Genomic DNA, 27101 nt, shown 5'->3' with positions numbered 1-27101 from the left:
AAGCCTCTGAAACTTTACACAGGAAGGCTGTGAGTCAGGACTGACTTGGCATCATTTAACAGCAATCCTCTCCACCTGGTCCCAACCTTTTCCCCTATTTCTACTCCCTTTTATTTATATATAATTATATGTATGCTTTCCTTAAGCATTTCTTTTAGCACCTACAAGCAAATAGGACTAGATAGCATATCTTATTTTTCCACTTTTTGGCATATTATACACACTATTCTGCTCTCTTTTTCTGCCTTGGAGACCTTCTGCATTAGCATATAGAAAGTTTTCTCATTTTTTTAATCTATCTTGGTTTAAACTAGAGCAGAGATCTAAAGCATTACCTTCCTCAGAATGACTATGAACTTTTTTTTTTTAACTTGGTTTGTGACTTTTGTTTTAGTTTGTTCCTTTAAGTTTTAGTGTTTAAAACTTTTTTGTTTTGTTGTTAGGCTTTCGAAGGCCAGCAGCACATGAGGGAGCCTCATACAAATGGATCTTCCCTGGGATACACAACTTTCACAAAAGGTAGTTCCTATGGTTTATCCAGGAGTCTTGGTGTGGTGCTGTGTGTTAATGCATCACACTGCAAAGCCGTTTGAACTGCAAGGTTGGTGGTTCAAGCTCACCAGCTGCTCCTCTGAGACCCTATACAGGTTCATTATGGGTCAGAACCAACTCGATGGCACTTAACAACAACAACATGGTTTATCCACACAATTCTTATTTTGTTCTAAGCTTCCCAAAGTTAAGTAACATTCAGGCAAAAAGGAGACATAGTAAGATGGCAGGAAGCGTCTAAGGGCAAAGTATTCTTTCAGAGAAAAGTGGGTGGTAGGTGACTTACAGCATCAATCTTATTCTGCCTCCATAAGCGAGGAACATCACACACTTGCATAAACATCCCTTTCAAGTTGGCAATCACAACACCGGCCAAGACTGACTGCCAAAAGAGACAGGGAAGGCTCTGTTATTCAGGTGAATGGTTTTCCATGTGATGATTTGTAACTCTCCTGATATTTCTCTGGTTGTAGAGCAGTCAAGGGAAATTATTGGGAGAAGCAGGGTCATACCTTCTGCAGGGGTTCCAGCAGCTTCCCCAGAGCGACAATGGAAATCAGCACAATCACAGCTGAGAGGATGCCCGCAACCTGGAAGACACACAATTCACATCAGCAAGGTTCATCCTCTTCCCGGGGGGTCTTCAGCTTGCTAACCTTGTGTGTGAGTGGCCGGTTCATGGACACACTGGATGATTCCCTATCCCCACCCTTCTGCTCCATACTGCGGAGAGAAGTGAGAGTTATTTGCTACAACTATACAGGCATATCTTGGAGACTTTGTGGGCTCTGCTCAGGACACTGCAATAAAGCAAGTCACATGAATTTTTTGGTTTCCCAGTGCATATAAAAGTGAGGCTTACCCGAGGCTATAGTCTATGAAGTGTGCAAGAGCATAATGAGAAAGTCTGAAATATTATGAGAATGACCATATGTGACAGTTATGAAGTGAACCTGTGCTGTTGGGAAAATGGCACTTGCTCAATGTAGGGTTGCCATAAATCTTTCATTTGTAAAAAAATTTTTTAAAATCAACAGTTTCGAGGCACAATAGAGTAAGGTGCAATAATGAGGCATGTCTGTACAAAACCGAACAAAAATGAAAACCATTCATATAGTAGTTGTGGCAGAAATGAGCCCTGATGGAATGGTGGGTGAGGATTCGGCTACTAACCAAATCAGCGGTCTGCACCCATCAGCTGCTCCAAGGGAGAAAGATGTGTCGGTCTACTTCTTTGTAAAGATTGTAACCTTGGAAATGCTCTGGGGCAGTTCTACTCTGTTCTATAGAGTCACTAGAAACCAGAATTGATTCAATAGGTTGGGTTTGGTTTATGGCAGAGAAGCTAAAGAAAATGCGCAGACTGAGCCTACTAAAGCAAGTCTGACATGAGGTTCATTTGGATATATTACGAGTAACCAATTATGAGGCCAACTCTGATTCATGGCAACCTCATGTGAGTCAAAGTAGAAGTGTGCGCCACAGGGTTTTAAATGGCTGAGTTTTCCAAAGCAGACTGCTCTGCCTTTCTTCAAAGCCTCCTCTTGAGTTAGCAGTTGAGCATTATATGGTTTGTACCACCCAGGAATGTTGGATAGATTACAGGCCTGTGGTTTTTCATGTCAATTCAGTAGATAAAACTATGTGCCATACCAGGAAATAGTGACCATCTCCCTCCCCCCTAAAAAAACAGATCACTGCGATAATCTTGGGAAATAAATTCTCACAGCTCCTAACGATTTCGTACCTGATTCTTTTGCATTGTTGAAGCAATAATTCTGCCAACGTTTTATACTGAGAGCACATCGTCCCCATGTAAGTCTCAAGAAAGTAAAATACCAGCCATACTGCAAATTCAAATGTCACATCAGCAAATCAAGAGGCAGGACCGTGTCCCTAGCTTTAGATCATTTCCATGGATGCAGGATGTGCACAGGCTCAAGGCTCTATCCAACAGCAGAGCTTAGTAGGACTGCAAAGTCACTAAGTAATGTTATTTTTAAGTGCCAACTCATAGTGACCCTGTACAGGGTTTTTGAGGAGCATCTGGTGGGTATGAAATGCCAGCCTTGCAGTTAGCAGTCCAGTGCTTTAGCTTATAAAGCCACACCAGGATTCCTCACCAACTAATGTTGTTGATAAGTGCTGTCGATTTGGTTCCAACTCATAGCAATCCTGTATAGGGTTTCCCAAGGAGTAGCTGGTGGGTTTGACCTCTGACCTTGTGGTTCAAACCGATTTTGCTTATCTTACAGTGCCACACCAGAACTCATCAACTAATAGCAGGGATAAAAGGAAGCTTCAAAAACTTTACCTTCACTGCCCAAAAGCTCTCCTAAGATAGTTAGCAGAAAGGCTGAGGGGGTGGGGCTATTCTCTGGTTTGATTAGGTGACCAGTGAACTCTCTGTTGAGACAGCCGAGGCATAGCCGAAGTGAAGAATAGAAGCTCTGAAACAAAGCAGAAGAGGAGACAGAGAACCAACAGGAAGCAAAGCAATCCTAGAGAAAGCAACAGAGAAGACTGAGTTGAGCCCAATTACCGTCTTGAGCAAAATGGTTGAGTTAAAAGGGATAGATAAAAGGAAGCATAAGTAGAAAATTAGAAAATATAAGGGGATTTCATAGTCAAACTCATTCACTACACCTGGAAAACTGGGCACTTATGTTTGGATTATAGCTGTACCAGTCTGAGGTAGGAATTTGCATATGGCCAAACACCTTGTTTTCTGTGTCAAGCTCTTCTGTGTTACCTTCCAGCACCACGCCTCCAGGTTCCTAGTACCTTGGTGAGCTTTCCCCTCTGCTGCTCTAAGCAAGGATGATCCTCCCTTCATTTCTTCCTCTTGCCCTCTCTTCTCTCCCTCCTTCCATGCAATTAAACCAACAGTTGTCATTCAGCTGACTCCAACACATGGCAACCCTGATCAGGAAGCCTTCAGCAGTTCATGACAATCCCAGGTGTGTCTGAATAAAACTGTGCTCAATATGGTTTTCAGTGGCTAGGTTTTCAGAAGTCAAGTACCAGGCTTTTCCATGGCAACTGAGCTTCACCCAGGGACTCTTCCATGTAGTTTCTTAACCAATATTTATTGTCTCCCAAGGCCACTTGCATCTTACTGTAAATTGCCCAATGAATACTAGGAGAGTGTCACCTACTCACCAAGCATAGGTGATGTTGTTGTTGTTAAGTGCCGTAGAGTCGATTCTGACTCATGGCGACCCTGTATAGGGTTTCGAGGAGCAGCTGGTGAGCTTGAACTGCCGACCTTGCAGTTCAAATGGCTTTGCAGTCTGGCGCATTAACCCGCAGCAGGACTCCATAGGTGATAAGAAGCCCCAATTATAGAGACCAAAGGCTAATTTGGATTACTATTAATATCTGTGAGGGATCAGTTACTTGTACTAACTTTATATGGCCAGCTTAGAGGATACATTAGGTTTTATATCTATGAGTAGATTCATTTATTAGGAAATTATTCTTTAAGTGAAAGTATAATCAGCTAGGGAGTACCTTATACACAGAATTAGTTTTTCATGGATAAGTAGGAATCAGATTGGAGGCTAGGAGAGAAAGAAGAGGTGGCAATGGCTGCTCTTCGACAATCTGTATTTGTGCTGTAACAGTGGATATCCATCAGCACCCATTCTTCCATTCATTTACTCAGCAAATATCTACTGGGCGCTTCTTATGTGGCAGGCACAAAATAAGTTACCATAGGTATGAAAACTCTGTTCCTACCTTGAGGTGCTGATGACTAGAACAGTGAACATTTACAAGAATGTGCCAGGACTTTACAAACATGTCCTCATTGAATTCTCATGGCATCTCTATTAGGTGGGTTCAATTAATTTCCCAATTTGTAGATGCAGAAGCTAAAGTTCTACATAACAGAAAACATGAAAAGCCACACAACAAGGGGACAAGGGGAGACCTGCCAATTTATTTGGTTATGAGTTCCTGGATTTTAGTTCAGACACTTAGACTTTTAACCTCAGAACATAGTATACATTTCAGTAATTAAATATCAAGCCATTTCCGAGCGTGATTCATTCTTCAAGGCTGAAATCCTGGCATCCTTCATTTCTAAATATAATACAGTTTAGTGTGTGGCAAGGGATATTAGCTTACCAGAATACCATTATCTCCCAAGCCCTTTGCCAAGGAGGTCACTTTACATGGGCATTCTTGTTGGGGAGGCCCACTCATGCTTAAGTTGAGCCTGGAGGTCACAGCAGGAAAGCGGACATCAACAGTTCAGTAGTTACCTCCACCCATTTTTTGTTGTTGTTGTTGTTAACATTGAATGGTTTTATTCAATCACTGGACTGTGAACCACAAGGTTTGCAGTTCAAATCCTCCAGCTACTCCTTCGAAACCCTCTACAGGAACTGACTCAATGGCATTATAACAACAACATGGGGTGGAGGGGAAGAGATAGCATACCATATAATTCATGAAGTAAAGTATGTTTCCCAATAGAAATTCTTAAGTTTAAAACTAGTTTTTAAAGTAGTTTGAAGTTTCCTTTTTAAAATGTCAGGCCTAATACAAGTATATACTGAATTGCCACTAAACTCTAAGCAACATAATTTTTTAAATGGCTAAAACTCAAAAAGTCTAAGAGAGAACACAACATCCACCCTCTTTTCAGGCCAGGTGCTGTGGAGAGCTTGGCAATGCCCCATCCAAATGGAAAGCAGTAGGCACGCCCACTCCCACTGCTGACAGCTGCAGCCGGAACAGGGGGACAGCTTTAGTAATAAACTCTGACCTTGAACCCTTGACCACAGATATCTAGTTATGCCTCTTGTTATTGCTGTTTTTAAGTATCATCACGTTGGTTCTAACTCACAGAAAGCCTCATCTTTCTCCTGAGGAGCAGCTGGTGAGTCGGAACTGCATACGTTGTGGTTCACAGTCCAGTGATTATCCTACAGAGTCACTGAGCTCCCTTTAGGATAGGTTCTTGGAATTGGTTGTATTATTTTACCTGCACCCAGAACTGTTTCAAAAAATAAAACACCAAATGATGTAGACATGTTTGCAAAACCCCACAAAATTGAAGTCACATAAAACAAAACATAAACTCAATTATAAAGAGAAAAATCCTAAAAATCAGAATTAAAATGTTTGTCCAAAAGAAACCAAGGAACTGGAAGAGGCCGGTTCTTCTAACTTTGTCATAAAGAATTCTTCATAGAAAGGGAAAGAGCGCCAGGTGCACCCGAAGATAACGTAGGCTCCCTGGGATAAGCCACAGTCGAAGTCATTTGTTTTCTCATTGATTCTCGTTTATGGTGCATTTCTGCCTCAATTAAACCCTATCTGTAGACTATGTGGATATGTTGTTGTCGTTGCTGCGGTTAGGTGCTGTCAAGTCAGCTCCTACTCATAGCATCCCTATGCACAACAGAAAAAACACTGCCCGATCCCGGGTCACCCTCACAGTTGTTACTGTGTTTGAACCCATTGGTTTTGCCACTGTGTCAGTCCATCTCATTGGGGAGCTTTCACTTTTTCAATGACCCTCTATTTTACCAAGCATGATGTCCTTCTCCAGGGACTGGGCCCTCCTGATAACATACCTAAAGTCTCATTATTCTGGCTTCTAAGGACCATCTGGCTGTACTTCTTCCAATATAGAGTTGTTTCTTCTTCTGGCCATTCATGTTACTTTTTATACTCTTCTCCAACACCATAATTTAAATGCATTGATTCTTCTATGATCTTCCTTATTCATTGTCTAACTTTCACAAGCAAATGAGGTGATTAAAAATACCATGACTTGGGCCCGGTGCACCTTAGTCTTCAAACTGGCATCTTTGCTTTTTAACACTTTAAAGAGATCTTTTGCAGCACATTTGCCTAATGCCATCCATCATTTAATTTCGTGACTGCTGTTTCCATGAGTGTTGATTGCGTATGTACTCTGACTAGTTTTGGTTTGTTGTTCTCCTTTACCATTTCAATGCAGTTCTCACTCTGAAATACTATTGCTTTCTGTGTTGGGCGGCTTAAACCCTTCAGGCATAACATAAACACAATTCCAGACTCTGTCCCTTGATCTTCCCCATTGGGTTGGAGTATATGATTCCTTGCCTCGAAAAGATGGACATTGAAAACAGCTCCTGGGTTTTCTGGCTGGTCAAGGGAGGGGTTATCCAGAGATTAACAATAATACTGGATTTTGGGTCACCTCACCCTGTAAAGTTAACGCCTTAAAACTAGATTTAAAAGGCAAGGTTAATCCCACATTCAGACTTCAGGAACAAAAACCTTACTCAGGAAGAAATGCCAAAATGCACAACATAAATATTCTTGGCTACCAAAGATCAGGAAGGTCCTAAGCCTTGTAAAGGAAATATAAACACATGTTTTTTTTTTTATTTTCCTTGTAAATATAATACCATACTAAGCCACGAAGTGTTCTTACTAGGCCCTCTTTATCCCCAGGTAACACGTCAATATTGACTATTACAACAGTCTTTATTACAGATTCCATTATTGTTCCTGGGAAAGTAGGTAAGTGTAGCTATTTGCCAGTAAGCCTCAGTACAAAGAGATTTGAGAATTGCTTTATCACTGTTTTTAAAGAGGCTTTCAGTAAGGTTGCCGGCCACAGAACTGCATAGGCCTGGGTTGGATAAGATCAGGAAGCAAGAGGCCCTCTATTCTCAAAGACTAATTATCCTGCTCAAGTCCTGTGCCAGATTTTCTGAGACACCCTTCTCGACTTGCTCTTTGTGAAAGTAAATGACAGTCATAATATTGTCAGACATCGTTCCATACCTGTGTCTTTCCCCCAGTGCTCTCCTGGACAGCAGTGCGTGACAGGGCGGTGGTGGCCACAAAACAAGAGAAGAATCCCGAGAAGATGTTGCTGATTCCAAAAGCTACGAATTCCTAAAAGAGAGGCTGGATGATAATGATGCTACACATATAACCTTGTAAGACCCTCATGGAAAGTATAAGAAAGCAAATTTCCAATCCCAACTTCCTAAAGGTGCTTGGGGGTCTTTGGAGTTTGGACTTCATGGAAACTAAAAGAGACCTCATTTCTCTCAGTTTTTAAAGCTGACAGAGATAATTACTGATCTTTTGTAAAAATATTTATTTCACTGTCTAGTGAGTGGCCTATTTGTAGCCCTCACATAAAACATTTTTTCTGTTCTCACATAAAGTGTATTTTTGTGGTTGACTATTTCTATGAAGCATTTTATGACCAACAAAGCTATTATTCTGCCTGATGAACAATCATTTAACTGCTATAATTGCAATGCTGTGTCTTTGGAAACATACCATACTTAGAGACTTGCAAGCAATATAAAATCTGGTCACCTGACAGTGCATCATATGCCTACAAAAACTGTTCTGTATGTGTTAATTGCCCAGTGAAATGCCTTAATTTAAAGTGATTACAACTATTAACAGTGGGAGTTATACTGTTTAGTCATGTCATTGCTGCCATTTACCAAATAATTTACATAGAGGTTGCATGAAGAATTCTTACTTTGACCTAATATATTAACTTTTAATGCCTTTATGATAACTTCAACTTATTTCTTTAAAAAGTAAAAGTAAAGTGATGCAGCATACACATTCCAAAATAACTTCAAATTAGCAAATGCAGAGAGAAACCAACCCAATAAAAACTGGGGAACAAAGTGAACATCTTCTTCAAAAGACAACAAAAATCTTACCCAATTTTCCCACTCTCCATTTTCTCACTTTCAGCCCTACAAAAGTAGCTCAGAAAATAGCTATACCTGGTTTCCATCAATGGCGTAGTCATACTTGGTGGCATAGACTTTTCCTACAGACACAGCAATAGCGTAAGCGACCACAGCAATGGAAAACGACGCAGTCATCATCTCAGAAAACAAGTTCACAGGTGGAAGCACAGGAGGCAAAAACCTAGTGGGTTTTTAAATGAAAAATGCGGAGACAATTTGACCACAGTTCTCTTTGTCCACTTCACCTAATTTCAAATCAACTCAGCCATGTTAGGCATCAAAGTACTTGATTCAAGAGAACAAAAAGCACATAGATAGCATCATTTTTATAATTTTTAACTAAAAATTGATAGTACCTCACTGGCTGATTTCTCTGATCACTATTTAAGGGCCAACAAATGCTGCCTCATCTATATCTCTGGCAGGAATAATCCTAGTTTTCTTGATTCTTTAATATCATACAACCTATGCCATGCCTTATCCTACATTAATGTTTCTCCTTATACAAGTATAATTTTATCTCAAAGGTCTTTGAATTTAAAAGATATTCTCGCCATAAAATGAGAATTACCCTGTATGAAGAGAGGTCAAGTTTGTAAAAGAGACAAAAGATAGAAGATGCTAAAACTAAGTGAAAGTAAACATCTGAATCTTAACAGTATATACTTTAAATCTTCTTGAGGTCAAAACGAAAAATTAATTATTGGAATGTTTCATAGTTACAATAACAAAAATACTCCAAAGAGTACAGGTCCAAATGTTCACCATTTATTAGATATCTATGAAGGAGCTTTGGTAGTGCAGTGGTTATGAATTGGGCTGCTAACCTCAGGGTCATCAGTTCGAAACTACCAGCTGTTCCACGGGAGAAAGATGAGGCTTTCTGCTCCTGTAAAGATTGACAGCTTCGGAAACCCTGTACAGGATCTCTATGAGTGGGAACCGATTCCACGGCACATAACAACAACAACAACAATAATGAGGGGACTTCAAAAAGTTCTTGGAAAAATTCCATTATCTTTCAATTCCATTTTTCAATAACATTTTGAAGCCCCTACATACATCCAGGAGTCCTGGTGTGGCACTGGGGTTAATGCGCCAGACTGCAAAGCCGTTTGAACAGCAAGGTCAGCGGTTCAAGCTCATCAGTTGCTTCTTGGAAACTCTATACAGAGTCACTATGGGTCAGAATTGACTCGATGGCACTTAACAACAACAGAATACATCCCAATGACAAAAAACAGAGCTACTCTATCCCACTTACTGCCATCGAGTTGATTCTGACTCATAGACTCTCATAGGATTTCTGAGGCTGAAAATCTTTATAGGAGAAAAAAGACTCCTCTTTCTCCAAAGAGAGGCTAGTGGATTTGAACTGCTGACCTTGTAGTTAGCAGCCCAACATGTAACCTAATAGGACTCCTATAAATCATATTCATAAGTACACCAAGAGGTTTATCATTGTGAGTTTGTCCCCAAATGTGAAAATTTGGGGACTGTCTTTTCACATAACTATATTTTGACAACAATCCATGTAATATAGTTTTAGAGGTTTCTTGCCCAAAATATCTGCCCCACCCATCTCACTTATGCCTGAAGTTTCTTTAATAGGAAACTGCATGCATTATTCCCCTACAATTAGAAATGGTAAAATTCTATTAGAAATAAGATACTTTTAGAAAATCAGAGGAATTTAAAATTCATGAGTATCCTAGTTTTGGTTGGCTCAACCTGTCTCATTTCATTGAAAAAAGAACTAAGACCCAGAAAAGTGAAGTGACTTGCCTAAGGTCATTTAGTAAGTCCAAGTATGAGTGTTAGATATTAAAGGATTGCCTAGCAAGAAAAGTCAGGGAAAACCCCCTTCTAAGACTGAAATGCAAAAAGAACTCTCCATCAGTCTAGTATGCTCCCTAGTGACCACCTGGGTCTACTTATGAGTGGAAGTGTGCAAAATGCAGCAATGAAGACATGGGCTGAGTGTGGCCATGTTCCATTAACACCTGGTGACCTCAAGATGAGAGAGAAGAGGAATGCCTGGCTAGTCTGAAGTTTAGAGAGATGTGTGACCTCCCAAGTCCATGGGCTCTGACCTAGCCATTGGGGGCTAGAGCTGAGAATGAAGAGGACAACTGGTTTGAAGTACAGGAAGGCATGAGTGAACTCCCAAACTTGCAGATAGTACCCATTTGACCTACCTTGGATGACTAGCTGACCAGAGCTCAATCAGATGAAGATAAAGATGCTTGAGACTGTAAGCAAGTGTAAATTGCTACAATTTGATGAACTGAACCTTTGCTTATGGATATAGTTGCTCAAAATTCTAACCAAAATAGAAGGAATCTTCATATCAAGGAACAAGCTTATTTCCTCAGTGCACTGGGTTGATAGAGACGGACAATTTAGACACTGGATATTAAAAAGTCAGAACTGGTAACATAAATCTCCGATACTATAGATCTGAAGTCAGAATCCACAATAAAAGATAAGAACGGGCATTATGCAGTGATTAAAGGATCAATTTACCAAGAGGACAAAATCATTTTATATATATATATATATATATATATATATATACACACACACACACACACACACACACAATTACAGCATTTTAAAATACACAAAATAAACTCTAATAGCACTGGAAAGATAAATATACAGTTCCACAATAATAGGGGGAGACTTCAATATGCCACTTTTGGGAAGAACAGAACCAGGAAGAAATTCAGCACATATACATAGATCTAAATCAACCATCACGATCTCATGGACATACACAGAACACTCCACCCAACAATAGGAAGAAATTATAATATGTTAAAGATGAAATCAGTAACAAGAAAATCAAGGGGAAAAAAAACAAATACATGGAAACAGAATAACATCTTGCTTTAAAACCACTGGTAATAGAAGCAATCAGAGAAAAAAATGTTTTTCTTTAATTCCTAGAATCAACCAAGAATTAAAACACAACATAACAAAGCCTTTGAAATACAGCAAAACCAGTGTTCAGAGGTTAATTTGTAGCAATAAATGCACACACCAAAAGAGAAGAGCCTAAATCAAAACATTAACCCCACAACTCAAACAACCAGAAAGAGAGCAACAACAGAAACCCATAAAAACTGGTGATCTACTCTATAAACCTTCACTCAATTCACAATAGAAAGTTAAAAAAAAAAAGAGAGAGAGCGAGAAACCCATAGTCACCAGAAGAAAGGAAATAATAAAACACTAGAGGTGAGATGTTGTAGGATCAGCACTGGACTGCAAACCACTAGGTCAGCGGTTCAGACCCACTAGTTGCTCCCCAGAAGCCCTAAATAGGGTCTCTATGAGTCAGAGCTGACTCAACAGCACTTAATAACAATAAGAGGAGATAAATGCAATGGAGAACAGAAAGAGTCAACAAGACGAGAAGTTGGTTTTTTGAAAGGATCAATAAACTGATATATGACTTGTCAAATTGTCAGAAGAAAAGCAGTAGTGAAGCAAATAACTCAAATAAAAGTTCTGACTTTACAACAGAACCCACTGAAATAAATAAGATCATAACAATACTATGAAAAATTGTACTCCAACAAATTTGAAAACCTAGAGGAAATGGACAGAATTCTAGAAACACATTACCTACCTAGATTAACACAAACTCAGGTCAAAAACTGAACAGACTCCTAACAAAATAAGAGATTGACTGCTATTTCCTCCATGTACCATCAGTTAACAGTATTTACCTCCTTTCACTTTCACTCTTATGTTCCTCCCTGTATCTTCTGCTATGTCACAAACATTGTAATGAAACAAAGTATATCATGTGTGTTGAATGTAAAACTGACGATCTATTCATATTCAGTAAACCTTTACTAAATTCACAATAAAACATTAAAAAAAAAAAAGAAATTGAAGAGGTAAAAAAAAAAACAAGAACCTCCCCCCGAAAAAAATCTCTGACTGACCCAGAATTCTACCAAACTTTCAAAGAGGAGTTCATACCAATACAATTCTATTTCAAAGCAAAGAAAAGTAAGGCACATCCCCAAATTCATTCTATGAAGACAGAATACCTCTGAAAGCATTCCCCTATATATCTTTATCATCACTCCTATTCAATATTGTGATAGCAGTCTTAGACTTAGCTATAAGGCAAGAAAGGGAAATTAAAAGCATCCAGGCAGACAAAGAAGTGAAGTTCTCTATATTAGCAGATGATATGATTCTATACATAGACATTCACAAAGATTTAGTGAGAAAATTATTAGAACTCACTGAAAGATTCAGCAGAGTGGCAGGGTATAAGATCAACATACAAAAAGCAGTTGGATTCCTTTACACTAATTAAGAGAGTTTGGAAAAGAAAACAATATAATTTACAATAGCCCAACCAAAATATGAAATACTTGGGAATAAATCTAACCAGAGAAACAAAAATCTATGCAAAAAAAACTATAAAGCACTATTATGAGAAATCAAGAGTCCTATAAAAATGAAAGAATATATTGTGCTCATGGATAGGAAGACTTAACATTGTGAAAATGTCAACACTACCTAAAGCAATCTACATATACAATGAAATCCCAATCCAGATTCCAACATCATTCTTTAAAGACATGGAAAAACAAATTACCAACTTTATATGGAAAGTAAAGAGATCTCCAGATAGGCTAAGTACTACTAAAGAAGAACAAAATAAGAAGCCTCACACTTCTCAACCTACTACATAGCCACAGTAGTCAAAACAGCTGGTACAGGTACAGAGACACATAGACCAATGGAACAGAACTGAGAACCAAAATGTAAAATACATTCACCTATGGACAGCTCATCTTTGACAAAAAGCCAAAGTTCATTAAACTAGGTAAGACACAGTCTCTTTAACAAATGGTGTTGGCCAAACTAGATGCCTATTTATCTGCAGAAAAATGAAACAGCACCCATAGCTCATACTATGCACAAAAACAAACTCAAAATGGATCAAAGACCTAAATATAACACCTAAAACTATAAAGATCATGGAGAAAAAAAAAATAGGAATATTGCTAGAGGTCCTAATATATGACATATAGAATACCAAACATAACTACAAATGCACAAAGAGCAGAAAATGAACTAGATAAATGGGACCTCCTAAAAATTGAACACTTACACTCATCAAAAACAACAATCAAGAATAACAAAACAGTGACAACAACCACTGTCCAATTTTGTAAAGTTTTATTGGAACAAAGCCAAGCTCATTTGTTTTCACATTTGTTATGAAAGCTTCCATGCTCCAGTGGCAGAGTTGATTAGCTTCAGAGAGGCATTGTGGCCTGTAAAGTTGAACATATTTCCAACAAAACAAAAAACCAGTGAAAATAAATAACAGCCCTGGTACCAGTGGGGAGAGGACCAGTCACTGGTGGGCTCAGCATTGAGACAGATGAGGGTTAGAGCAGCAATTAAAATATAGAGGAGAAACAGTCCATCTTCTATGGGAGGAAGAAGAAGAAGAAAAAAAAGACAGAAGAGGTAAACTAGAAGCCTTAGTTGTCTGAGTGAGGAACAGGTCACATTCAAAGCTGCAGGATAAAGATCAGTTGCATGAGAAGAAAGGCATGTCATGACTGGCCCTCCCATAGTCTGTTGCTTCAGTAAAAGCCTTAGTGAGAGAATTAGAGCTCCTGGTATGGGTGAAGCCTAGAAGGATATTCAGATGCTGATGGGACATGAAGAAATTGTATATATGGGGACAGAAAAGGCAGTGAGAAAAAGAAGGGCATGGAATCACAGTGGATAGCTGCCCAATTTTATTGGGGACCAAGAAATCCTAACATATGGTACCCAAAGTCACCCACTGCTGCAGAGTGGGTTCTGATTCCTAGTAAGGCAGAGCCGAATTGCCCCCTGGGGTTTCTGAGGCTGTAAATATTTATGGAAGCAGACTGTCTCATCTTTGTCCAGAATTTGAATTGCCAACCTTTTGATTTAGCAGTCCAACCCTTAACCAGGGCTCCTTAAACTGACCCTCAATAGAATAAAAGGAAACTGCTGCCCAGTCTTGGTTTTGTTCCCTGAGGAAGGGGATAAATGAAAGGGTGAAAGATCACAAATGTTCTCTTTGTTCCACACCCTTTGCTTGTATTCACTTTAACATTCTACTTTTTTTGCTCTTTTTCCAGTCTCACCTTGACACCTTCTCTTTTTCAGGTTTGTTAATGTCAGTAAATTGCTTCTGTTCTACCAAATGAGAACAAGTAACAAAGGCCTCTCTTATGACTTGCTTATAATGACACAGACTTGCGTATTTTATCCTGTCAACAAATACCTTCTGAGAGCTACTACAGCCTAGGTTCTGTGATAGGGAGAGAGAACTCAGTAAGACAAATGCTGATGCTTCAGTCCTTAGGGGCAGGTAGGTTAAGTCAGCTGACCCAGATCACCATGTGGTCTGTCAGTGGGTTACACTTGATTAAACTTAAAGGCAAGGGGCTGGAGATCCATTCCTAGGAGGAGAGCAGCTAGGAAATGCTGTCTATGATCAAGAAAAGGGGCAGCAAGATAAGTTCTCCTAATCAAAGGAAGGAGTCCTGGCATGACGCTGCAGGTTAATTCGCTGGACTGCAAAGTCAAATTGAACCACAAGATCAAAGGTTCAAGCTCACCAGCTGCTCCTTGGAAATCCTATACCGGGTTTCTATGGGTAGGAACTGACTCAACAGCACTTAACAACAACAAAAGCAACCAAAGGAAGGGGTTCTGGTGTGGCGTTGTAGGATAAGCACTTGACCACAGGTCAGGTTGAACCACAAGGTTGTTGGTTCAAACTTACCAGCTGTTCCTCGGAAACCCTATACAGAGTCCTAAGAGTTGGGACTGACTCGATGGCACTTAACAACAGCAACACCAATCAAAGGAAAGGAAGGATAAGCACTGGACTAGAAACCACAAGATCAGCAGTTGGAGCCCACCAGCTACTGCAAACTATAGGGTTGCTATGAGTCTTAACTGGCTTAGTGGCAGTGGGTATAGGGTTTTCTAAATCAGTGAATGGAGCAGGCATTTACGAGGTGAAGGAATATGCTGTGAATCACCTGCCCATGTTAACATATCATGAAGTCTGACAAAAAGGATCTATGAAATATATTTTTACATAATTATAATGATTCAAATAATCAAAGTGTCTAACCTAATAAAATCACATTGCATCATTTATTATTAAATTCATCCAGTATTAAAGTTCACTATCAAAATCTTGGTCCTCTAACACAGTTTGCCAAGTTTTCATGACCTTAAGAGTCACTTAGGACACTTCTGAAAAATATTAATTCCCATGTTTTTCATCTGCAAAATATATTTGGGATGGGAACTAGGCACCTATGTTTTTCATAAGGCAGAAGATAATTTGAGAAACACTGTTGTGGTGCCGTATGATAAGCACTCAACCTCAAGGTCGGTTTGAACTGCAAGGTTGGTGGTTCAAACTCACCAGCCACTCCTCGGAAACCCTATACAGGTACTTAACAGCAACAACAACAAATAAATGGATAGTATGTAAATTAGGTCATGTATAGTCAGTTGTAATTTTTCAAATATTTTTGAACAGACATTAGAAGAAATTATAAGGAAAATTAATCATAGGAGAAGGCAATACTCCCTGTGGAATAAATATTTGGATTTATCTTGTCTGAGTAGATTCTATGTATGAGGGAGAAAAAAAATTAGTATAAGTTCTTTAGCTAGTATTAAGGGAAAAGAAACTAGCAATTATTGGTTATCTAACAAGCTCAGACACAAATGCCACAAGTTAATATTACAAAGTGAACATAAATCTGGGCTTCCTTTTTTAACCCTAAGTGATAAATTATAGCATGTTATTAAGTGCTAGCGAGTCAGTTCTGACCATAGCAACCCTGTACAGGGTTTCCAAGGAACCACTGATGAGCTTAAACCACTGACTTGAGGTTCAAACCGACTTTGTTGTCCAGTGCATCAGCCCACAGCGCCACACTCTTTTCACTTCTGTGCAGGCTTATAAGAGAGCTCATTGGTGGCTCACATCAAGTTCTAGTCAGGCTTGGGTAGTTGCCATTACCTTTGCTTTACAGGAGCAACTCCCAAGACCACAGAGCTTAATACTGACCAACATGGATGAAGGGCCTTGGCCTTTTATTCTTTCAATTCACCAAACTACTGAACCTATATAAACTATTCTTGAAGATAATGCATTTTACTGATAGGCACAGATGATAACATTATTATCCAAAATAGATTAAACCAAATGATGGAGAACTTAGCCAGATGTCCCTGATTCCTTAAACAGATTGTTCCCAGTGCAATTAATGCTATTAATCATGATTTATATTATATTATAATTATACATGTGAGTTCAGTTCAGAAGTCTAGTGTTATCTGTACATGGACTGTGGTGATTATTAAAAATGAAAGCAGAGAAAGCATAGTGAGGTGCTTTTAAATTAATGGCTTGAACTTTATCTACGCACATATTGTTTGATAGTTTATACCAATGGGTATTTCTTCAAAATCACACACAAATAGGACTATTGAAGTACACCAGTCAAATGAAGCTTATAATAAAAGGTTTATTTTAAATAGAAAGTACTGACCTCAACTATTAGTATTGTCTAAGAATGCCATACTCACCCCCTTGGGATCGATTTGACAATGCCAGCATTGTAATTTTTTTCCAGGTTGGCTCCATATGAAATGGCAGTAGCAATTATTGTCTGAAATAAAGCAACACAGGGTAAAAAAACAAAACAACAACAACAAAAAAAACTCTACTGATTTCAACAATTTCTTTCTTGTCAATTTGTTTAATGTTGAATTTTCTGAATTATATATTCTACTTACCACAATTACTTCTATAGGTATAGGAATGGGGATTTTGTGTTTAAAACGATCATTTAATTCTTTAACTGCCATACAGATGAAAATGGTGAGTAACCCAGCAATGCAATCGGCAATATTGGTGATACCAATATTTTGAAAAATCTCAACAAGGGTCTGTAAAAAGAAAATAATTTAATATACTTACAGTTGCAAGAAAATTCATTCTCATATGAATCTTGCTGTCAGAAAAATAATGACATCATCAAATAACACTTGAGTTTCACGTAAAATCATAAAAATGTGTTGAATGATACAAAGAACATTAAATGTATCAGGTTTCTGGAAAAATATATACCACATTACTAATTATTGTTGTTTTTGTTGCGTGTCAGCCTTTGGTCTCAATAATAACTTATTAACGTGGCTAAAGTGCCATCGGGTTGGTTCTAACCCATAGCAACCCTATAGGGTTTCCAAGGAGAAGCTGGTGAGCTTGAACCACCGCCCTTGCAGTTCAAAGTGACTTTGCAGTCCAGCGCATTAACCCACAGCACCACACCAGGACACCTTACTAATGAGACTTAAGTTGAAATGGTGAAACTATGGGAAATTTCTATTTTATTTTTGCCTGTCTGATGTGGCTCCTCAAAAACCCTATACAGGGTCGCTGTGGGTCAGAATCCAACTCGATGGCACTTAACAACAACAACAACATATCTTCTACAACAAAGATGAAGAATTTTCTTTTTTTTTATGTCATTAAATACTGTTTTTTTTCCTTGCAAAAGAGTTTTAAAAGTTTATATTCTAACATGGTATTATGTTGTTGTTACGTGCTGTTGAGTCGGTTCCAACTCAGTGACCCTACACTTGATTGCTCTTCTGTCTGAGACCAGTGTTTTTACCATTCTGCCAATCTATCTTATTAGGGGTCTTCCTCTTTTTTTTGCCAAAAGTTCACTTCCATGATGTTCTTCTCCATGGACTAGTCATTCCTGATAACACGCCCAAAGTATCAGAGACAAAGTCACCCTTCTGGCTTCTAAGGAATATTTAGAGTTTATTTAGAGTATTTGGTTATACTTTATCTAAGACAGATTTGTTTGTTCTTCTGGCAGACCATCATACTTTAAATAGTCTTCTCCAAAATAATGATTCATATGCAACAATTCTTCTAGTTTTCCTTATTTGTTGTACAACTTTCACATGCATATGAAGCAATTGAAAATATTATGGCTTGGTTCAGGTGCACCTTAGTCCTCAAACTGACATCCTGACTCTTTAACACTTTAAAGGGGTCTTGTGCAGCAGATCTGTCTAATGCAATACATAGTTTAATTTCTTGACTGCTGCTTCCATGAATGTGGATCACAGATTCAAGCAAAATGAAGTCTTTGATAACTTTAACCCTTTATCCATTTATCATGATGTTACATATTGTTCCAGCTGTGGGAATTTTTGTTTTCTTTACATTGAAGTACAATCCTTAATGAAGGCTGGTGTCTTTGTATTATAAGTCATCTTAGCTTTCAGCAAGCAAGGTTGTATCATCTGCATATTGCAGGTTACTGATGAGTCTTCCTCCAAACTTGATGCCATGTTCTTCTTCATATAATTGAGCTTCTCAGATTATTTGCTCAGCATACAGTTTAAATAAGTATGGTGAAAAGATACAATCCTGGCCGACACCTTTCCTAAGTTTGAACCATTCAGTAGCCCCTTGTTCTGTTTGAACTACCTCATGGTCATGTACACATTTCTCATGAACACAATACGAAATATGAAATACCCATTCTTCTCAATGTTATCCATAGTCTGCCATGATCTATACAGTAGTAAGTGGTACTATTGTTGTTGTTGTTGTTGTGAAGTGCCATCAAGTTGGTTCCAACCCATAGCGACCCTGTGTATGGTTTCCGAGGAGCAGCTGATGAGCTTGAACTGCTGACCTTGCAGTTCAAACAGCTTTGCAGTTTGGAGTATTAACCCACAGCGCCACACCAGGACTATAGGTGCTATCAAGTGAACTAATTTTAGCCATATTATTAAGTTATTATTGAGACCAAAGGCTGACACACCAAAAAATTCCAACCAATTTTTAGCCAGAATTATTCAAGGTAAAGCTCTTCCCTACACCTGAATGATTTAGGAAATAAAAATTCCTAGCGTAGTGGTTACGAATTGGGCTGCGAACTTTAAGGTCAGCGGTTCGAAACTACCAGCCGCTCCGCCGCAGAAAGATGAGGCTTTCTACTCCCGTAAAGATTTACACCCTCGGAAACCCTGTACAGGGTCGCTATGGGTCGGACCCGACTCAAAAGGCACTTAACAACAACAACAACAACAATCGTCTGGATCTCATACAAAAATTCTACAAATTAAAGTTTAGTCTATATAGAAATAATATTCATACGTATAAACTGAAACAGAGTGAACTCAAAGATATAAACAAGAGACTCTTAAGAAAACATTAAAGTGTAATCCCCATTTACTATTAAAATATTTACTGAAATATGTTCAAATAATATGGATACCACAAGGTTGGTTTGAAGAACAAGGTCGGCAGTTCTACCTTACCAGTTGCTCCTTGGAAATCCTATACAGGGTCACTATGAATCAGAACTAACTTGAAGGCACTTAACAACAACACACAATTCCATATTTTAACTTAGTATTCTAAATAATTCAAATCATGATAATGAGTCTTTTCAAAAAGGATAAATTCATACTACATTTCTTGCCATGTTTGGATGATTTCAGGACAATTCCTTTTAGATATTGTCTTCATTCTTGCTCAGTATTATGTGGGTATTTGGAACCATAATTTAAAAGATATACCAAATATTGTACATGTGGAAATTTATTAGTTTCCTTTAGAGGTTAATTTACATCCACTTCTCATTTATCAACGTGATTAGGTTCCATGACCAGGTTCTTATGCAAAAATTGATGTTACGTAGAAATGGAAAATGACCACATCAGATTGCAAAATGGAGGATGACTAGATCATTACCTAACTACCACACCACTGAGAATCATGAGCCAGCCAAGCTGACACAAAACCTTAACCACCACAACCAGCATTACACTTGTCTTGTACTTTGGTGTTGGTTACGAACAGACATTTATCATTAATGTGCAAAATAGTTGGACAGTAGATCTATTTTACTATTGTTACATATATGAACTGCTACACAACACTGATAAGTGAGGAGTTGTTGCTGTTAAATGCTGTCAAGTTGGTTCTGACTCATAGCAACTCTGAGGAGTGACTGGTGCGCTTGAGCTGCCAACCTTGCAGTTTAAACCAACTTTGCAGTCCAGCGCATTAACCCACCGTGTCACACCAGGACTCCAAGTGGAGTAGTATACTCCTCATTTATCTTTTCCTATGAATATTGTATACTCTTTATAACTTCTTTGCTGTCGGCTATTTCTGATATTGGATCCTATATAGGTCCATTTATCTTAAGATGTTATTTTCTGTATTTCAGTGGTTTAAATTTTATACACTAAAATTGGTTCAAAATAACAAAGTTGATTAAGCTTATGTGGGCTTTCAAAACTTTCACAATTAGGGTAGAACATTTCAATATGGCCTTTTGCCTCTTTAGGGGAGGAAATATAGCAGGTAACATCAATTTTTTTAAGCAATCAGAGTTTTCCTTGTCTCTGAAGACAAACTATTTCACTCTAAGTGATTGGTGGAAAATAATCCCATTGAAATGCACTGTAGGGTTTATTTGCATATTGAGTGGCTACTCTGGTAGTGTAGTGGTTATGAATCAGGCTGCTAATCTCACGGTCAGCAGTTCGATACTACCAGCTGTTCTGTGGGAGAAAGATGAGGCTTTCTGCTCCCATAAAGATTTACAGCCTCAGAAACCCTGTACAGGGTCACTATGAGTCAGAACCAACTCCACAGCACATAAAAACAACAACAATGTGGTATTAGTATACAATTAAAAACTCTGGTAGCATAGTGGTTACGAATCGGGCTGCGAGCCACAAGGTCAGCAGTTCGAAACTACCAGCGGTTCCGCGGGAGAAAGATGAGGCGGTCTGCTCCCGTAAAGATTTACAGCCTTGGAAACCCTGGATAGGGTCGCTATGAGTCGGAACCGACTCCATGGCACATCACAACAACAACAACTGGAGGAGGTGGGGCAAGATAGCAGACTATACAGAAAGGTTGTGTGGACTCTGCAGCATAGATACAGAAAATCAGATGCAGAGGATGGTCCTGAAACTATGAGCTTCACAGGAGAGTATAGAAAAATGGATCGAGTGCTTACTGGGAGACAAAGTTGAACAGATGTGGCAAGAGAGGCAGTGACTAATGAGCTGTGGCAGACAATGGGACCTGATGCAGCCATCTTGAGAGTTCATGAGTGACACTAAAGATGAGAAAACATATGCATGGTGGGGCAATTTTACTATTTTTTTTCCACTGGTTCCTCACTCACCCCTGGTGACCAGAGGTGAGGCAGACCACCATCAACGTATACCTCCAGGGAATCTCCCGCTTTCCAAGCAGTTGGAGCCACTCGGAGGTGGAAACGGAGGCTGTGAGCTATGGGGAGGAGCTAGCTACAATACCCCCACTAGGCAGGCCCTCTTCCAAATCTACAAAGTCCACCCTGGCCAGCCCTGGACTGAATCTCACTAGGAGAGATGGGTGAATGGACATGAGGGATAGAAGGGGAGACAAAACAGAAAAGGAAGCTGGTGATATGTGCAGATTCACCAGGTACAGCATGGCCATCTTGAACTTTCTTAGGCAGCCAAGAAGGGAAAAGGCCAATAGGTGATACTACATGCTGCTTATTGGCAGAGAGAAAGCCACTGACTTTAATTTTTCACTGTGTTGGCTGGCTTGTTTGTTTATTTTCCTTCTTCTTGCCTCACTTGACAGAAGACAGCAACTGTAGCCATAAAACCAAGCCACAGCTGTACACACTATAACCCCACCAATTGGGCATGAGCCAATGCCAGCTGCTGTACAACAGATCAGCAACTACAACCAACATCAGCTATATCCACTCTGAACTGATGAACATGAACTATATGAACAGCGAGCAGAAAATGGTACCAGGAGGCAGTTGGTGAGTGCCCAAGAATACACCAACATACATTCATCAACTTAATACAAATACAAGATCACAACACCTCTTAAGCAACAGAAAATTTCTGTTCACATGAAGAAACAAGACAGAGCACCTCAAACAAACAACCATGAGACAGGGCTGGAAAATGTTTTTTGAGGAAGACGAGGCACTGGAACCACCTGAAAAAGAATTCAGGAGACTGATATTTAGGTACCTCCAAACAATTGACAGAAAGGTCGAAAAAAAAAAAAAAAAACAATAACAACAAGGAAAACTTCAGAAAAGCACTATAGGAAAAATCAAAATCAAGAATTGGAGACAATACAAAGCTCACAAACAGAAATCCAGAAGATTAATACTAAGATACCAGAAATGGACAATACACTGAAAGGGCAAAGGAGTAGATTTGAATCAATGGAAGCCAGAAATAGCAAACTTGAAGATAAATCTCTCGATACTAGTAAGCTAGAAGAACAATCAGAAAAAAGAAAAGAAAAAAAGAAAAAATTTGAAGAAGCCTAAGATTCATGTAGGATAACAGGGAAAAGAATAACTTACGGGTGACAGGAATTCCAGAACTGGAAAGACACAGAAAAGATTGTCAAAGTGTTGCTGGAAGAAAATATCCCTAACATCATGACAGATGAGAAGATAAGCATTAAATAAGCTGAACGAACCAAAGATGAAAGACACCCTCCTCCAAAAAAAAATTTACCAATACATTTCATAATCAAGCTCTCCAAAATCAAAGACAAGGAAAGAATCCCAAAAGCAGCTCAGGAAAAATGAAATGTTACCTACAAAGGAAAAATCAGTAAGATGTAACTCTGATTTCTCAGTAGCAACCATGTAGGCAAGAAGGTAATGGGGAGACCTATGCAAAACTCTGAAAGAAAAAAACTGCCAACCATATGCTCAGCAAAACTTTCCCTCAGATACAACAGCAAAATTAGAATATTTTCAGATAAACAAAAATGAAAGGAATTTGTAAAAACCAAGCCAATGTTACAAAAACTATTTAAGGGAGTCTTTCAGACTGAGACTCAACAACAACTAGAAATTGACAAACACAGCAACACCACCCAGAATTCAATCCCAATATATAGAAATATCCAGAGTCTTGGTGTGGCACTATAGGATAACATTGGATCACAAGGTCAGTTTGAGTTGCAAGGTTAGTTGTTCAAATTCATCAGCTGCTCCTCCAAAATCTTATACATGGTCGTTATGTGTTAGGACCAATTGGACTGCACTTAACAACAGCAACATAGAAGTATCCAGAGTAAAACAAAACTACAAGACCTAAAATAGGGAATCAGTCATGACAATCTATAATGAAGACAACTACAAAACAAAAAGAAGAAAAGTATAATTACAGAATACTTAATCGTGAGGAAGTCAAGCAGATTTTAAGATAAAACAGTCTGTTTTAAATTGGGGAAGAAATTAAATTACTACTAACATCCTGTCATTGTTTCTTTCGGAAACAGGTATAGACCCAAATCTCTGGCATTTGAGAATTGAAGTTTTCATTTTCTTTCTTTCCTATTATTTCTTCCTCCAGTTTTTTGTATTCACTATTTTCAGTTGTCAGTACCATTTAGGGGAGAAGGGGGTGGGACAACCCAAAGCACAACTTTACCACAAAAGGGATATTAAGTTAAGTAATATCCTAGGGAAAGTATTTTAAATAATCTTACAATTTTCTCTGGGGGAATCTACTACTGTGCATTTGCTGAAGAGTTTTCTTATGACTTTTTTTTGTTTTTTTCAACTTTTTATTGTGAATTGAGTGAAGGTTTGCAGAGGAGATCATCAGTTTTATATCCAACAAATTACACACGTCTCTTCCTCTCAATGATTGCAATCCCTCCATGTAGCTACAGTTATCCCACCACTCCACGTGGCTCCTGTTTCCATTCCACACTCCTTCTCAATCCCTCTGAACCTTGTCTCCAGGTAAATGCTACTTTTTTGATCTCAAATGGCTAACCATTCCATGTGAGCATACCTCACAAGTGTTATTGTCCCCCCTTATAAACCTACCCACCACTTAATAGAAAATTGAGCCACGCATTTTTGGAAAATTGGACCAGGAGTATGAGTTCCAGTCCAGACCGCAAGGGTGGTCACAGCCCATAGTCTTACACAGTCTTGGTCTTTTTTACAATTGAGTTTTGTTCCACATTGTTTCCCACTTTATCTGAGACTTTCTAATGTGATCTCTTTCAGAGCAGTTCATAGTGGTAACCAGGTACCATCTAGTTCTTCTGGTCTCAGAGTCATGGAGACTGATAGTCACGTGTTTCATTAACACACTGGACTAATTTATTACAAACGTCTTCAGTTTTCATTCCTCTTCTTTTTTCTATACATGGTGGACTAATAGTTGCACCTTAGGTGGCCACTCATGAGCTTTTAAGATTCTAGTTGCTAGGATGTAAAACTGTCTTTGTGGACTACATTATGACAACTGAGAATGATGTCCCTCAAGACTATATACTTTGGGGTCAATTTTTCTGTAAACCTAAAACTACTCTAAGAAATTTGTTTACTTTAAAAATGATTTTTGAGCCTTGTTCTAGTGTTTCCTGGTCACTTTTGCCCCCATCAAAAGTAGGCTCATTAAAAAAAAAAAAAAAAAAATGTATGCTCATTTGCAGCAAGCTTCTTCTTAAGCACAGTTACAAGAGAACAGAAAAATTATTTCAGTCCCCTGTGCTGCAGAGGTCCAACAATTATCAGAGCCCCAGGGAACCACTGGCCAAGGCCTCCTGTGATCTGTGTGGCTGTGGTCCTCACAGTGTGTAAAGTGAGTAAACTCAGGAAGGGATGTCTTGGTGTGTGCAGGAGTCAGTGACATTGTACTGTTGTTGGTAAGTGCTGTCAAATTGGTTCTAACTCATAACGAGCCTGTAAAGGGTTTCCAAGGAGTGGCTGGTGAGTTCGAACCACTGACCTTGCAGTTCAAATTGACCTTGCCATCCCATGCATTATCCTGCAGTGCCATGTGAAAAGTGTCTTGTACCTGGTAGATACTCAACAAACATTTATTGACTAGCTGAATCAAATGAATGGGAGTGGATGAACACTTGACAGGGAAAGTATGAAAGCAAATAAAAAAAAGATGCCTCAGAGATTATAGAAAAGAGAGAACCTGTCAGAGTAAGGCAGTCAGAAGACCTCAAAAAGAACTGAGGTCTTGGTAGAGACAAAGTAACCATAACATAAATAATAGTGAGTCAAAAAATATCCTGCATAAATATCTTCTAATAGATAGACTGGGATTCTGGGAAATGAACACGCTCTATGAGGTTTACTCATCCATGACAGGAACTTGAGTATAATAAATTGAGTTCTTACTATATGCTAGACACTGTGCTAAATGTTTTATACAACTTTTTTTTTTTTTAATCCTCACAACTCTGAAGGCGGCTACTATTATTATATCTATTTTACCATTGAGGAAAAATAATAGTAAAAAACTCTCAAAGTTACACAAATAGAAGCAGGACTCTAACCCAAGTCTGTTGAAGTTCAAAGTCCAAGAATTTAATCAATGTGTTATACTGCCTGCTTGACATATTTCACAGTTTAGGTTAGTACCTAGCATGTAACAGGCACTTATGAATATCTGTTGGATGGAAGGAATAACGTGGAATTATGGCATAGTGATGAAATGTAGTCAATTCCTGACAACCTCACTAGTGCTTAGATATGTATACATTGTTTCAGAAACTAATACCAAGATCATTAAAGGACTCAAACTCCATTCTTAATGTTGACATATTATTTTTGTGTAGTATCATTTCCTCAAGCTAAGGTGACATCATGTTACTATAATCATCATTTGTTCAAGCATCAATAGCATGCCTTATATAGAACGTATATTTAAAACCAAGAATATTTTCAAATCTAATTAGTGTGATTATTCATCCTTCTTTTGCATGTTGAGTCATCTGTGAATCTAATGTTCCTTTTCATCTAAAATTGTTGAGACATTTACATTATGCACTTTACAAATTCTCAGAGTTAGATAGAGTGTTAAGGATAAATCTCCAACCATTTTACTTTCCAAATGAAGAAGTAAAGAGGGTTTGAGATGTTGAGTACTTGAGCCACTGGGCCAAGTACTTCTCATCCTTATCTTATTTAACAATCCAATGGGGTAGGTATTATTATCAACCCCACTTCACGGAGAGGAAACCTGATTTATAGTGATTGAGCACTGAGGAGCAGATCTGATTTTTGAATCTAGGTCTACCCAACTTGAAACTCGAGGGAGCTCTCAGCTACCATCCTACAAGAAGTGTCCAATGTTACTGGCTAAACTAAAGTAGAATTCAAGTTGTTAAATCCCAGACCAATCTTTACTTCATCATACCATTTTTTTTATGACTATTTTTAAGTGACAATTCTGAAGCCATTTTGTCAAGTGAGAACAATGATTTACAAAACCTGTCATCTTCATGCTCCTCGTACGAATCTCTAATTCTTTCAGAGAAAAGAACCTTGAATGGTTCCCAGATTGTGCATAGATGAATCCACTCTCTAGATTCATACTGAAGTGGGGATGAATAGCGACCCACCCCTGATATAAGAAGGAACACTTACATATATAATGGAGAGAATTCCGTTGTAATTTTTGGTTGGAACATTGAGGACGATCTTTAGCTGTGAGACCAGCACTTGGAAGGCAGCAGCAGTTGTGAATCCACCAATCAAAGGATCGGCCAGGTACCTCACTATGAATCCAACCTGCAAACCTCCAAATATCAACTAGGACAATACGAAAGGGAAAATGAAATGCTTACTTGGGAGAAGTAACAACTTTCTTGAAACACTAACAAATTAAGCTAACCTGCCTATAGCA

The 27101-nt window shown here is 38.6% G+C and overlaps 1 protein-coding gene across 1 annotated transcript in view; it reads right to left on the bottom strand.

Annotated features, from left to right (window-relative positions):
- Positions 1-27101, bottom strand: part of SLC26A4 (solute carrier family 26 (anion exchanger), member 4) — a 67938-nt gene that overhangs the window by 26433 nt on the left and 14404 nt on the right. The window contains exons 5-11 of the mRNA XM_006859352.1: positions 26843-27007; positions 17142-17294; positions 16932-17014; positions 8322-8469; positions 7345-7458; positions 1065-1142; positions 839-934 (exon numbers count right to left, since the gene is read on the bottom strand). Coding sequence (XP_006859414.1) covers positions 839-934; positions 1065-1142; positions 7345-7458; positions 8322-8469; positions 16932-17014; positions 17142-17294; positions 26843-27007 — 837 coding nt within the window. The remainder of the gene's footprint in view (positions 1-838; positions 935-1064; positions 1143-7344; positions 7459-8321; positions 8470-16931; positions 17015-17141; positions 17295-26842; positions 27008-27101) is intronic.

The sequence above is a fragment of the Chrysochloris asiatica genome, unplaced genomic scaffold (genome assembly GCF_000296735.1).
Source record: "Chrysochloris asiatica unplaced genomic scaffold, ChrAsi1.0 scaffold00032, whole genome shotgun sequence".
Lineage (NCBI taxonomy): Eukaryota > Metazoa > Chordata > Mammalia > Afrosoricida > Chrysochloridae > Chrysochloris > Chrysochloris asiatica.
Note: the sequence above shows the minus strand (reverse complement) of the source record. Positions and strands in the feature narration are given on the sequence as shown.